Source organism: Pieris rapae, chromosome 20 (genome assembly GCF_905147795.1).
Source record: "Pieris rapae chromosome 20, ilPieRapa1.1, whole genome shotgun sequence".
In the NCBI taxonomy this organism is placed as follows: domain Eukaryota; kingdom Metazoa; phylum Arthropoda; class Insecta; order Lepidoptera; family Pieridae; genus Pieris; species Pieris rapae.
Genome location: NC_059528.1, coordinates 1,934,933 through 1,950,214, shown reverse-complemented (window position 1 = coordinate 1,950,214; position 15,282 = coordinate 1,934,933). Strand labels below are relative to the sequence as shown.

The window sequence follows — 15,282 nt, the reverse complement described above, 5'->3', positions numbered from 1 at the left end:
AACTTCCACAAATATTTCAAGAGCAAAATTAGCCAAATCGGTCCAGCCATTTTCGAGTTAGGAAGACAAACCAACAGCAATACATTTAAAATAGTTATTCATATATAATATAGATTAAAAAATATACGCAATCAAAACTATTAACAATACGTAGTCCGCAAAAAATTCCCACAGTTACCATAATACATTTGATAATTAATTATTTTTATCAACTTGTATTAAACTAAGTTTACCAACATATGTTACCGGAAAGTAATTCTGAATAAATAAGATACCAGGTTACACTGAGTGCAGACAAATACTCAACGTTATCTGTGGCCGATAAGACGTTTCATTCCAGACTTAAATAGGCAGTTATCGGCGAAAACCAATAGTTATTCACCGTGCTACGAAACTGTTAAGATCGTTTTCATACAAAAATAATGACACAATAGTGAAATGTGCTTTGAGTTTGAGAAACTTGAAATTCTGTTGTTTTGGTTGTATTTTTGTGTTTCTTGACGAAGGACGTTATGTCGCCTAAACAGCACAGATGTGTAAGTATCCCTACCTCTTACAATGAGGCACATAATTTGATGCTCAATATATTAAAAAAAAAACAGAAAAAAATATTATTATAGTATAATATTATATATTATTAATAAGCCTTTATCCAAAACAAAAAATCGAGATACAATTTGATTATTCGAAAATGCGGGCCCCGGTCGGAAGAAAGGCTCTAAGTTTTATCTTTTTCGACAGCTACCCTTTTAATCTCATGAGCCCATCGTTCTTTTGGATGGCCCTGGTTTCTTTTTTGGTTACCGTTTCTGATCATCTGCCACTTGTAAAATATTATACATTATAGCCTTCGCCGGATTACTGTATCTATAGAGATAGAGGTTTCAATAGATAATAAAAAAGTGCGGGCGTCTAGTACACAATAGATGATCATGTATATATTCATTCCATGTATTTTTTTTACACTGTTTACTCTATATACGTGCCAATAATAATAAATAAATTAAATGATTTGCGTTAACTGCACAAGACGTTATACGACAGAATTTCCATCTAAAGTTCTAATATGCAACTACTAAATGAATACATCAAGCAATAGCGTGTATTTTTATTTGTAAAACTAATAAATAATAATAATAATATAAGTTTTTACAACTGAAAACAGACAACGCCGTTGTGTCAAGTGAGAAAATGTTTTTATGGTGCAATGTCAAAAAAATACAATAAGGAGTTTTAAAAATGATTAAAGTTAGTAGATGATTGATGTCCTCTGTCCCCTATCTTGTGCAAAGGGCATCCAGCAAGAAAACCAGCCTGATGTCTTGGGCAGCTTTTTTGTCTTCACTCCAGATCCTTCTACCTTTTTTCGTCTCTGCAATGATGTTTGGGCGACCGATTTCTTTGCCCTTGATGATACCAGTCGAAAAAATCGCAAATATATAAAGCATAAATGTTATTTAATCGAACCCTCATTATGATATAATCGAATCTATTTACTAATTATATATACTAATATATGGCCTAATATCCTGATTATATAATAATCTAACTACTAATATACAACCATTGCAAATTGGTTTTAAAAGAGCATTAACTTAATTTATATTTTCGAAAATTTTATATTAAACATATTATTTCAATTTTACATGAAACGCAATTTTTTTTTATAGAACAGGGGGCAATGTAGCAGGAGGCTCACCTGATGTTAAGTGATACCGCCGCCCATGGACAATTTCGATGCTAGAGGGCTCGCGAGTGCGTCTCTGGCTTTTTAAGAATTTGTACGCTCTTAATTTATAAATAGCTTTAATATAAATATGACGTTACCCCAAGTTCTCATCAATGCTTTTATTCAAATTGATAATAATAGGTCAGAATTAAAAGTTCGTTAAAAGAGTTTCTTGTGAGAGATACAATGCTACATTGTTTTCAATAATATATTATGTGACAATTATTATAACAACTAGGTTTTTGTGAAGTTAAGATACAATACATTATTGTGAGAAGTAATTCAAAAGTTTCTTGGTAAAATAGGTATTATAAAGGTGAATATGTTGCCATGGCAATATTTTTATACAGTTATTTTATGCAGTTAGTTAAGACTGTAGTCTTCATAACCTTCAAGCAAATTTGACATAGATTTTTATATGAAAAAATTTATAAAAAACGCCTCCATGGTATTGTCTTAAAACTTTATTTAATGATTTTTTTTTTCACTAAAGACTTTTAAATCCTGTTTAATATTAATAATAATGATTTACTCTGTTTACGAACTTTGTTCCCCAACTACCATTACCGATTGACTATAAACTTGTTTGAGCGCAATTTAATTTAATAAACTTAGGGTCTGTTTCGCAATGTCCGGATAAGTTCCAAATAAGCTATTTATTACTTTATTGGTAGGATAAACAGTCTTTTTGCGTTTCACGACTGTCAGATACCGCTATTCGTCATGATTATGATATCATTCGAATAATTTATGTGTTGAATAGCTATTTGGTACTTTATCCATACATTGTGAAACAGGCTCTTAATAAAATTACGTCTTATACGTACGTACTGTGTTTAATAGGCGAATACAATATTTCTATTTTTTATATAATAATTCCGGCCTATCTCGTTACAGTCTCACGCCACATCAAGTACGGAGCGGCGGGAGCATCTATACAAAATCCTGGTGATTGGTGAACTGGGTACAGGAAAGACTTCTATAATCAAACGATATGTCCACCAGTTCTTCAGCCAGCACTACAGAGCAACCATTGGCGTGGACTTTGCATTGAAAGTGCTTAACTGGGACGCAAATACGATTATACGACTACAATTATGGGATATAGCAGGTAATATAAATATATAATACGATTTCTTGTTAGCTTTATTGTTTGTATAGATTTCCGGGAAAGGGACTGTTTGGTCCAGTTGTTAGTTACCCGTCTGTGCCTTCAAAAGAGGAACTGTCTGAGTTTGCTTCGGTTGTCCAGCATATTGTAATGAAATATTTCATACAACCATAAAATGGCTGGCTGGATCTGTGTCTAGGCGGCTTAAGTCTTCATATTACATTTAAGAGATTTCCGGTTTTAAAACGTCATTTATAATTTATAATAAACTAGCAGACTCGGCCAAGCGTTGCTGTGGCTAAGGTTTTTCTTATATTTAGTAAACATAGTAGTAAACTATTCAAGGGAAACGGTAGGAGAACTTATGTGAAAGGTAGATAGCTTATGTAAAACGTTGGTATGTACTTTTAACACAACCCCAATTTGTTAGAATTGTATCAAATAATAAACAAATATTTGCAATAAAATCATATTGCGGGTATTAATTGAGATGTTAGCTATCCTATCTTTTATGTTACATGAAATAGCACACGGTGTGCAAATTTGTAAATATCGGTTCGGTAGCTTAGGAGTCCATAGCGGACAAACAACGAAACACGTAATTTATATATATTAAAATATAAATTGAGTATGTCTATATATATAGAAATAACATAACCTTTCAGAGTAAAAAAATATCGATTGTATGGCTTTACCTTATGTTTGGTATTTTATAATAGGAAATTGTTTCCAAAAATAGACACCATTTCCCACTTTAGATTGTGTAAAAGTTTGCGGGATTCACTTAGATAGTTATATTATATGACTGTTTTCACGCTCAACTACCACCTAACACATCTTATGCAATAGTTAAGCTAACATAAGTTAAAACACAAGCTGTTTATTTATTTACACATACAGATAATTCTATAACTAAAGATGTAAAGTGTAGTCTTACAACTTAAATCATTACAAAGATAATATCTTGGCAGTTCTTGTCTGAGTAATACGATCAAAGATTTTTAAATGTAGAACACAGAAACAGATTTTTAGAGTTTTTTCTGGAAATTATTAGTATTATGTGAATATTATTATTGCAACTTGAATAAATAAAACAAATTAAATACAATCTACAGATAAACTAATAATGAATAATAATGTTATATGTAAAATTTAGAATGCCTTTGAATAAGCCATTTAGATATTTTATGACATCTATATGTGATATTACTACTATTTTATTGAGATCAAAAGTCAGTGTATATTTTAAACAGTGACCGTCATCAAACATTATTATCGATGTCTCCTTTTAAAGAGTTCTCCTATATCCATATTGCGTACATAAATAGATGCAACTGATTCAATTTGTTAAGTAGATTAGAAATAAATAAATACTTTTTCAACCATAGACAACCTATAAAGCAGAGGCGAGTAATAGAAAAATCTGTCACGTGTTGTCACTGTCAAAGTTAAGAAATATAGTCAAGGTTTTCGTAGGCTAAGAGAACATTAATTATATTAAGTTATCATGGATGATATGGGATTAGTTTTCTCTTGGATGTTCATGATTCTTATTATTCTATTGTCACTGCTGTTTCTATCACTACTTATGATGGTTCCATATTAAGTGGTGAGTATTCAATAGTTAATTAATTGCCCATGGATCTTAAAAAAATTATGTAGTACCTGCTGATGGGTGGACGAATGTAAAAACCCGAAACTTGTTTGAATTGATCGTATAAACGAATTTAATAATGACATATTGTGTCATGTGCATGCAGTCGATATAATGTCTTCAGTCCTAGGTATGTTACTGAAGTCATGACTGATCTTCATTCTCACCGTCCTGAAAGCCCAATAAATAATAAAACTACATCAAGAAGCTTTCATCAATATATCTGTTCTTTACATATTAGAAGTTATTTAACAGTAAATAATTCGCTATTTGTAACTATGTATGTGCACTTAACGTTGCCTTTACATAGTTAAATACACTGAATACTGATTTAAGGTTAATTAGCTTTTAATTTGGAATGTTGCAATGTCATCATCATCATCATTAGTAGCCTCTTTTTTTGGTCCATTTCTGGACGTTAGCTACCTCCATCCTCCTTCAGTAAGCCCTGCACTGGCTTCTCTGCATCTACTGGGAGCAAATCTTCTTGACAATATCATGCCGGTGAATGTTTCAAAATCAAAATTAAAATTCGTTTATTCAGTTTATGCGTCTTAGGGCATGCTTAAGAATGTCAAAAACGTTTACCAAATTCCCGTAAGAGCAAGACTACGCCATCCGTTCGCAAAACTACCAAGTTCAAGTTCTGAGAAGAACGGGCAAGATACTGAGAAAGTTTTACCCTCCTTCTAATACTATTATTCAAAGGAAAATGTCATAAACCACAACGTCATTAAAGTTACTTAAGTAAAAAACAAAATACAAATCTGTTCTGTGATTTACATGTACGTTTGTTTAATGCCATGTCTTTTTTTCTCCCGAGCGCCTGCCAATGCGCTGTCTTATATTGTTTTACTTTTATTTGTTTTTTACAAGTTCTCTCACGTGTGTTGTCTGGGATAGTTAATTTGTAATTTATTATACTCACTCAATGTGAGTAAAAAGATGGCGGTTGCGTGTTCACGTGTTCTATCCTTGAGTGATAGTTTTTAAACACGTTTTCTTAATGGATTTCTACACATTATATCACGCTATTTGTAGCACGAAGCCAGTCAATCGCATTTATTTGTGGAAAATTACGAGGTGTCTTTGAAAAACGAAAAGACTGAAATGATAAATCACTTTACTTAAACGAAGCCAAATGACCGTTCTCGTTACATTCCATAGACATCTAAAGTTAAGTATAAAATGACATGTGTCAAATTGGATCAAGCGAGACATGTCACGTGTTGTGACACCCAAATTCTAGCTGTTTCTTCTCGAAATCTATTTCAAATTTCAAGATCAAATTATCTATGTTTTTTTTATTGGGATAGCGTAGTACAAAAACTAGATTTTGAGTAGGCGATAAACAAATGAAAAATCTTTTATGTATGTCTGAACTATACGACTTATTCTCATGTACTTACAATTCTTCAAAAATAAATCGAGCTAGTCATCGTTGCGCCTTTAACTACCGTGATATTATAAAATTTATTTTTTTACGTATTCCTACTTAGAATACAAAAATGGTGGGAATTGCATTTTTTAAATTCTTTTATACAAAGAATTTAAACAAAATTAACATATGTAAATACTTACACACATTTTACACACGCTTATGTACTTGTGAAGGTAGGTTATTTTTCCTTTTGGATACATAATACTCATTTTAAGCATATTTTCTTTGTTTTAGGGCAAGAGCGGTTTGGCAATATGACCCGTGTCTACTACAAAGAGGCTGTTGGCGCGTTCATAGTGTTTGACGTATCGAGAGTTGCGACCTTTGACGCCGTGGTGAAGTGGAAGAATGACCTGGATACAAAAGTTCAGTTACCAGATGGATCGCCCATACCCTGCATATTACTGGCGAATAAGGTACAACCATTTGTATTAATATGATCACTTACCATAATGATATTATACTCTGATTTTTCATTACGTAGAATTCTGATATTTCATTAGTGTTGTTACTAAAAAAATGCTCTCCACCGAAAAAGGGAAAAATTTGATCCATTTAAAATACTTTACCTACAAAAAGGTAAATCTTAAATATTTAATTACTGAAGTTACCTAATACAAAAATAACAAATACTATTTAAAATCTCGAACAATATATCGAATTAACTTTAATGACTGTATTTTATTCTTCAGCAGGCATCACTGTCTACTAATTCCAAGTTTAGTAAACATTTAAAAAAACTGTAATCTTTACTTGCGCGATTTTACTGTGAAAAGGGACGCAATTATCACTTACCGTGAAACCACTTTTAATGTGTTTACTCCATTTTATTACGTGTGGTGCTCACACTTAATAAAATGGAGACATTCACAAATAAAATGTATGTATAGATACTCAGATGTTCAGTCTGAACATCATATCCGTATTAAAATTGAAAAATTTGACTGGCCAAAAAGGTTTGTAATCTGCTGACATGTCAAAAAATTATAGCTGTCAGAATTCTACAGAATTAAAAATCAGACTATAGCCACCGTCCTACTTAAATTCTTAGTTGAATGTCATTGATTCTCAATCGCATGTGCATTGTGCAATGCAAATTTGTCATCACCTCAATCTGTACTCGTTGGTGAGCAGATTAAATTAAAACTTTTTATAAATATAGACAATCTTTAACTTAATTTTAAATATTAGATGACGTAGCTATCAAAGCCAATAAATATGATCAAGGGTCTCATAGCCGTAATATTTAAAGAATATAATGTTACTTTAGATATGGGATTAAAATGGGATTGGATATTTATGATTTAATCACTTTATTATACGTATGTTAATATTCATATGTTGCATCTATCAATTGATGTCTCCAGTTATACTCTTTTGTAAAAAAACGCTTATGTAAAATATTTTTTTTGTAAATTGTTTTGTGTAGCATATAGATCACTGTTTGAACTCCTAGTTTCTAAACTTGAATTAATAATTTAGACGGTACTAACTTTTGAAAAATATTTGAATTATTTATATAAGATTGATATGAGTCATCAAAATATTATCACATCCATTCCTTATTATTTTGTTTTATTAAAATATCTCCTAACATAAATTTGTGTCGATGTAATCATGATATTACATTCAATCACATATCAACATCATACTATAACTGGTTGAATGTAATTATAATGTATAAGAAGTAATCAACTCGTTTTCTTGTTGAGATAGGAAAGTGTTTTAATTTTATGAAGCTATTTTTTTGTTCTTACGTATGTCGTATATTTTAAAATATATATCAGTAATAAATACTATTTTTTATAATTTATTTAGTGTGACCAACAAAAAGAAGGAATAGTGAATTCACCGGCGAAAATGGATGAATATTGTCGGGAAAAAGGCTTCGCGGGATGGTTTGAGACGTCGGCCAAAGAAAATATTAACATTGAAGAAGCGGCCAGATCTTTAGTAAATAAGGTAATTTTTTTTGAAGTTATACTTCTTTTGGCGCAATGGAGAAAAATTATGAGAGTGAATTTTTACGATGTGCGCGCACACCAACACTTAAATTCGACATCGTAAAGTTAGGTATATGTGGCATAGTATTCAATAACTATATTCAAGTTGTATATACTAGTATTTTTATATTTAGAACACGTGATTCGTAACAGTACAGTCAAACAGTATGAATAAATAAATATTATTTTGGCGTTTTGAAAACAATTTCATATACGACGGTGATAGTATTTACTTATTATTTATTTATTTAAATAAAATCTTTTTTGAATAATTTTAATATTTATATAATATATCGTTAATCACTACTGCATTTTAGTTATTTTTATATGGAATTTAGTTTAGTTTATGGAAAAATTTAGTATAATAACTTATAATAACTATTAATAACTTCTAACGCGTGTACATAAGTACACTCACTCTTTTTTTATCCTAGTTTTCTAGGTATAATAACTGTCACCGTAACTAAATGTTATTGCGAATTAATAAACGTTAATAAAATTTCACCTAGTTTTAATTACTCATCCAGTAATTAAAACTAGGTGAAAAAAGATAACAATAAAAACAATAGAAAACATTAAAAAAATAATACCGATTATCCGTTGTGCTTCCTGTTATACAATTCCTTACAAGAGGTGTGCTTAGGCTCGTTTAGGGCGAATCTCCTTCGAGTCGTGTGATATTTCGCGCGAGTGTGGCCAAGTTCACTACGGAGAAGTTTGTTGCAAAAGGGTACATGCAGTGCCTACATATATTTCGTAATTTAAGAATCGTTTCATCGGGTAATAAACCTACAAACTAAATGCATTTAATAAACAAGTCAACTGAGTCTATATTAAAATATATTATTGAATGTATTTTTAAACAAACGCGACTGTCATTTAAGGATATGAAAATAGTTGAATTATTAAGGAATGTCAATGTCAAGTTATGACCTTAAAAATACAAATTCAATTCTATTCTAGCTTTTATGTTTTGTCGTTGAATTTTAGTGTTATTTCTACTGAATTTTAATATAATTGCAATAAATTTTAGTGTATGCATAATTTTTAATGTTATTCATATTTTGTGTAGTAGATATTATAGTCTGTTGAATTAGCATCTGTCAGATCGATTTCTCATTTATAAATGGTAAAATTGGTCTGACCTTGTTGCTTCATTCTGATTATAGCAAAGGAATATCGATTTAAAATTGTTACACAGTTTAAAATTGTAAAATAAATGCCACCGGCATTTATTTATACTAAAAACTTGCTTGAGCACCAACTAAGTTGTTAGTTCCTGATTTTTTTAATTAAACATATTCGATTTTCATACTTACTCACGAAAAACACAAAGTAGTAAATGTCGTTTGTAATTTTACAGTTTTATAGGACTATAACTTGTGTGATATGACTTGTCAAAAATCTCACCTCAGTCTTTGCTCTTCCAACAAAAGCACTCTTTTAGCCCCTTTCTGACCAATGTCTTTACGCTGTGATGAAAAGGGACAGATTTATTGAAATCAATGTCAGGTTGTTTTAATCGTAAAGTAATAATTTATACTAACTTAAGATATATTAGAAGGTCGTTAGGTACGTTAAGCTACACGATTGTCTTGACTATGGTGTTTCACAATATTGTGCAATAAGTTGAAACAAACCATAGAGAATTTTTTAGTTGCTGGTTACGGTGTAGGCGATAAAAACCCCAATCCGGTTTTTTGATCGAGATATTGTGGCGTAGGAGCTAGCGGTTAATGTTCTAATATTTTTTCTATTACACAATGTGATATAGGCCTATGAAAGAGCCAGTAAGGAGAGCTTTCAAATGTCAAATCATGATGTATCTTGCAACGCTTACCATTTTTTGGATATGACAGACGTTCGTTTTCTTTCTCAAATTAAGTTTAGACTTTGACATTTGACGTGATTTTAAGAGAATTTACGGATATAAGATCGTAATTTTTATTGAAAATGATTTGAAACTTTGTTAGTTTTTAAACATATTTCATTTGTAGCTAAATATATAAAACAAATTTCATCTGGAGTAAAATGGCGTATTAAACTTCAAATAATATGTTTCAGCTCTTACGCTTAGCTGGTGAGCATTAATGAATAATTTATAGATGTTTTTTACATAAAGAGCTTATTAATATCACTTTATCTCTTCATCTTGCGTGAAAGCCGATCGTTGAGCAATTTATAATCTTTGAGTTTTTTAAAGTAGGTAATCTATAATGCTAACGAATAATTCGAGTTAAGTTCTTTCAGTAGCGTGTTTTCAGTTATAGTGTTTTTTGTTGCAAGGGAAGCATAGGTGTATAATTCAATATGGTTTTAGGTAAAATTACTATATTATCCTACTGTAATAAAGGAACATTAATTCATTTAGGAAAAATATATATTTATAATACACTTAAATAGATTCTTACTTTATTGCTTTATTTGTAAAAAAATACCACCTACATGATAAGAACGAATCTTAATTGAATTCAAATTGGTTTTGTATAAATCGCATACAAAATGTATCCAATCAACCCTAGTTATTATTTTAGTAATGCCAGAACATATAAAATATCTAGATTCTGTGATGAATTTATAGAAAAAATTGTTATTTACTATATATATGAGAAAAAATTTAACACGTATAATTGACACAAAAATATTATTTCCAGATTCTTCTTAACGATAAACTGCTGCAGAACAACGACAAGGACGGCGAAAGGATCGCACTGGACCACAAGATCGCAAATGGCGAGAACAGTCGAGACCTCGGAGGGAATAAAAGTTGCGCCTGCTGACCATTTGCAAACCGACAAAATTCACCCTTATTGAGCAACTATGATGATCAAGAAAATTACAGAATAAATTGAAGTGTCAAATGCTGTTCGATGGATAATTAATCTGTCTTCTTGACAAATTATATTACCTATCTGTGGGTTTAGATTCGATGGGTAATTTATCAGTCGTGACAAATTATATTATCTGTGGAACAACATAGCCGCTATTTATTGTCTACGCCGAATAGAATTGTTTTTAACATTTCCTTTTTTGAATATTTTTGGATAAAGAAGGGACCAAAATGGCGTCGTTTTTTATATTGAAATTGATGACGAAATGATTTTCGTTTCACAATAAGGGTGTCTTATTCTTGCACTGATTAAACCTCGCTTTAAAATGAACAAATTTTTAAACAATAGGATTTATGAAATTATATTCCATTTGTCTCAATAATGTAAAGTTGGAGCCAAATATTTAATAACTGCTTCGGTTACAAAAAATGAATATTATTAGAATTCGAATTATCTAAATTGGAATGTTTAATTCATAGGAGTTTCAAACATGTTTTAAATTTGACTTTTACTTACTAGAACAAGATTTTGTTTACACATATTGTTGAAACAGTGGAGGTGAAATAAATACTATTAATAGTTTTATAAGGCCATCCTTGTATCTTTTTATCTTATTACATTCCGTGAAATCTTATATTTAATCTATGATTCATTCGAATCGATAAATATCAAAAATTGCGCTAAATAATTCCGTTTAAGTAAAAAAGCTTTATTGACGGCATTTCTTATATTTATTATAAGTCATAGATAGCTACATATATTAATATGGAAACGAAATTTTAGAGACTTTAAGAATGTACTTTTATGTGAATTAACAAAACTTTATTTATATGACATTAAAATTAGGTTGGTCACGTTCTAGAAAAAAATACTGTGCAACAGGTGAATGCCAGTAAATATGACGTAATCGTGGACCAAGTGTGAACAAAGGTCTAGGCTAACGATTTGTCTAAATCTACGTCTTCATTAATTATTTTATGCTGACGCAATTAAGCTTTGTCAATTGTCAAGCTTCAACTTTGACAGACCGTCAAAAATCTAAATGTTTTCTAAAAAGTAGTATTAGTGGATATACAATCATTTTTTACTCCTTTTCAATTGATTTGGTTTTGTCAACCGACCAACACACACACACACACACCAACACGCCACAACACCAAGAAAGCCAGCAGTTGCATCGTTGTACATTTCTTTGCATAAATGTAAAAAAAACCAACAGATAAGATCTGGGCTACCATTACACACAGATATAACGTACATTGTGATTCATATAAACGTATAGCATATTTTATTGTCATATATAAAGTTTAATTAAGGTTGTAAGTGCCTCTATGCATCGAATTTAATCCATGTAACGAAATTATATTTAAGATTTTTATTCTGTACACTAATTGGATTTCGCAAATTTCAAATTTTATTAAGTGCCATGTTGGGCTTGAGTCAGTAATTAGTTGATAAATGAGTTAATATTGTAATAAGTATTACTTATTGTATGTGAGAGTGTGGATTTATTACAGAATAAATTGTTTTAGAAAAAGGATATTTTATTTATAACAATAAGAATACCGCGCGGTATGTCTCGCCTTTATCTATAAACGAACTATGTTACTCAAAAACGTTAACTTCTCAGATTGCAATCTTATACACAAGACTCATAAACTAATTAAGAATGGATGCGTGTCATCACATAATGCAATGCATTTATAATAGACTAGCGACCCACCCCGGCTTCGCACGGGTGCAATGCTGATACTAAATATACTACAGAAAATCTGTGAACGTTGTATATAAAAATGTGGGTTATCCATAAGAGATAGACATATACCATCACGGACTTTTCTGTAGACCTTTTCAATATGTACAATACTTAGTACATTATTTTGATAAAACTCGTAGGGTTCAGCCTGCGTTTGCAATGTAAGCGGAAAAAATTTAATTATTTACAACATCACATTAGAAACCTCAAAAATAACAGTACTGTTCCACTATTTAATGGATGTTATTATACATATAAACCTTCCTCTTCAATCACTCTATCTGTTAAAAAAACCGCATCAAAATCCGTTGCGTGGTTTCAAAGATTTAAGCAAAGAGACATAGGGACATAGGGACAGAGAAAGCGACTTTGTTTTATAATATGTAGTGATATGGTATTCGAAAGAAAATGTGTGTGTATGTGTCAAATACTAAGGAATCTAATGGGTTTAATGATTTGATTTTAAATAATAATAGGATTTGGTGGATTTGCATAAGGATAAGAAAAAAATTATGAAACGATTCTTACCTTGCTGAAAATAACTCTATTTTACCTTTTATTATTTACAAGGGTTGGTAATGCTTTACAGTAGGTATTATTTCACTGTTTATAGACGCATCAAAAGTATGTGACGGTAAATGTATGTAATTATGACAGCGGGACGTCTCCCGCTGTCATAATTACATGACACAACTCGTCAGTTGTGTCCATATATTTATATTTCTTATATTTTACAAGATCGATATTAGAAAATATATTACAATCCTTTGGTGTGTTTCGGCTTTAGAGTGCGACTCTCAGCCCCGTGCACCTATGTGAGCATTTAACGCTGGCCATAGACGGACCGCATGCTGCCGACACCGACTGCTCTAGGACGGTCGTCGCACGGCGATCTGCAGTTTCCACACTAAATTCATATCTGAAATACACGGACCGTTCCAGCAATTACTGAGCGGTCTTATCAGTGGCTTTGCGGTCGGTCGACTGCTTAGAGCTGCCCGACCTACCATACACGAACCGCTACAAGCGGTTGCTGTCGACCCCGTGCTACTTCCACCCTGCTCTCCGCTGAGCACCAATCCCTTCCTTTCGGGAGGAATCCTAGGCTAACTAATTCATCAATAAAACCAAGGACATTCTAAAGTAGCTGAAAACCTTTAAAGTGTCTTCTTTGGTCTTTGGTACAGCATAGTTATAGCAATACAAAATAGTTTATATTTTCAAGCATTTTGTGTTGTGTTGTAAAATCGGTTTTTATAAAGTTGGAAACATCATCCATAATCAACGATAGTCGCGAAGTGCGGACTGCAGACACACCATAATGGCTTAAAACTACTTCACACACAAAAACACTCTGAGATCAGACCGTGACAGTCGCTCGATCTCCTATCTGCATGCCAATAACCAAACCCTACGAAGACAATCCATTTTTGGCGACGGATAGTATGCAATTTCTTCGCTCGTTACACTCATATTTGATAATCAATATAAACCAAATGAAGTAAATAAATCCGTACAAATAATATTAAAATATACATGTCTATGTTTATCAAATATTCTGTGTCATATCAAATAGATTTTTAATAATAAAAAAAAATTGTAAGTTAAAATTTTAGGATATTGATATTGTTGAACTATCACGTTCATACAAAGGCCTATCCACATATAGCGATTCAACCTACCATGGGTAGCTTGTATCGACAGATGGCTATTGCAATCCGTCGATTAGTTATAGGCACTCGTTTATTAATATTTGGTTTAAGCGGAAGCTGTTTCAGCGCAGATGAAACAGTAACCCACGTAGTCTTGGAATGCATAGCTGCGGCTATGTGTCAAAGCGCCCAGGAGATTTCTATGCTTCTGGAAGAACTAGACTGGCTTAGTTAGGATATTACGCACAACCGACCTAGTGAGAGTCCACCAATCAAACCATACCATAGGTATAACAAAATAATTTAATAGTAATAATTTAATTTGATAAATGTTTTTTACGTGATATTGCGCAATGGCGTTCCGAAACATTTATCTTTGGACCATAAAGTTAGGCTACGGAATTTTAATAGCCCTCTAGTCGGTTGAGGCACGTTAGTTGGAATATCGAACGAAGAAGAGGCCTTTGTAGGTATAATTTTAAAATACAAAGCTTTTCTTGCGCAACTAAATCAAACGCTTGTCTTTGATTTGGATCTTTTGTCTTTATAGACAACTAAGTTTTGAAAAAAATAGACCATTGCTATCCTTAATGTCTTTAACACAAAGACCGCATAGCGTTTTTATGCTGTCCGTTCTACTAGAGTTTATTGTTTTGTTTGCTGACTATACTAACATAACAACTGAATAGTAACACTCTACAAGCACTACATATGGATATAATTTGAAATAAGTAACTTAAGTAACACACGCTTTTGATTCCACACATTTTTGGTCGTGACTTAAACATGTTTTTTAAAAACTAACAAAGACTTTATTTAAAATTATGTTTACAATAAACTGGCCTTGAAGTTGGAATATGGAATAGAAGTATATCTTTGAAAGGATCGGGATTAGATATATTTTTAAAGGTTTGGGTAGGAGAAGGGATACATTAAGGGAACAAACAATGTCATTAAGCAATTAATCATAACTTATATAGGGACCACATTACATCTTCGTTAAATATACAGTCAAGTGAAAGGAACTGGTACTGGGGACATTGCGCAAAGGACAGTAAGCCCTCGTAAAGCTGGGGTTGAATCGAATGATCAGGCTTACACATTA

At 31.7% G+C, this 15,282-nt stretch overlaps 1 protein-coding gene across 8 annotated transcripts in view; it reads left to right on the top strand.

Moving 5' to 3' along the window:
• The window catches only part of LOC110993121 (ras-related protein Rab-32), a 29,152-nt gene extending 16,846 nt beyond the window's left edge, over positions 1-12,306 (top strand). For 7 of the 8 annotated variants that reach the window (XM_022259248.2, XM_022259245.2, XM_022259244.2 and 4 more), the window contains exons 2-5: positions 2,627-2,840; positions 6,170-6,351; positions 7,754-7,897; positions 10,593-12,306. In XM_022259248.2, coding sequence (XP_022114940.1) covers positions 2,627-2,840; positions 6,170-6,351; positions 7,754-7,897; positions 10,593-10,718 — 666 coding nt within the window. In that variant the 3' untranslated portion in view covers positions 10,719-12,306. Of the gene's footprint in view, positions 1-371; positions 537-2,626; positions 2,841-6,169; positions 6,352-7,753; positions 7,898-10,592 lie in introns of those variants that run through there. The other variant, XM_022259246.2, reaches the window with a different exon arrangement.
• Positions 12,307-15,282: the final 2,976 nt, after the last annotated feature.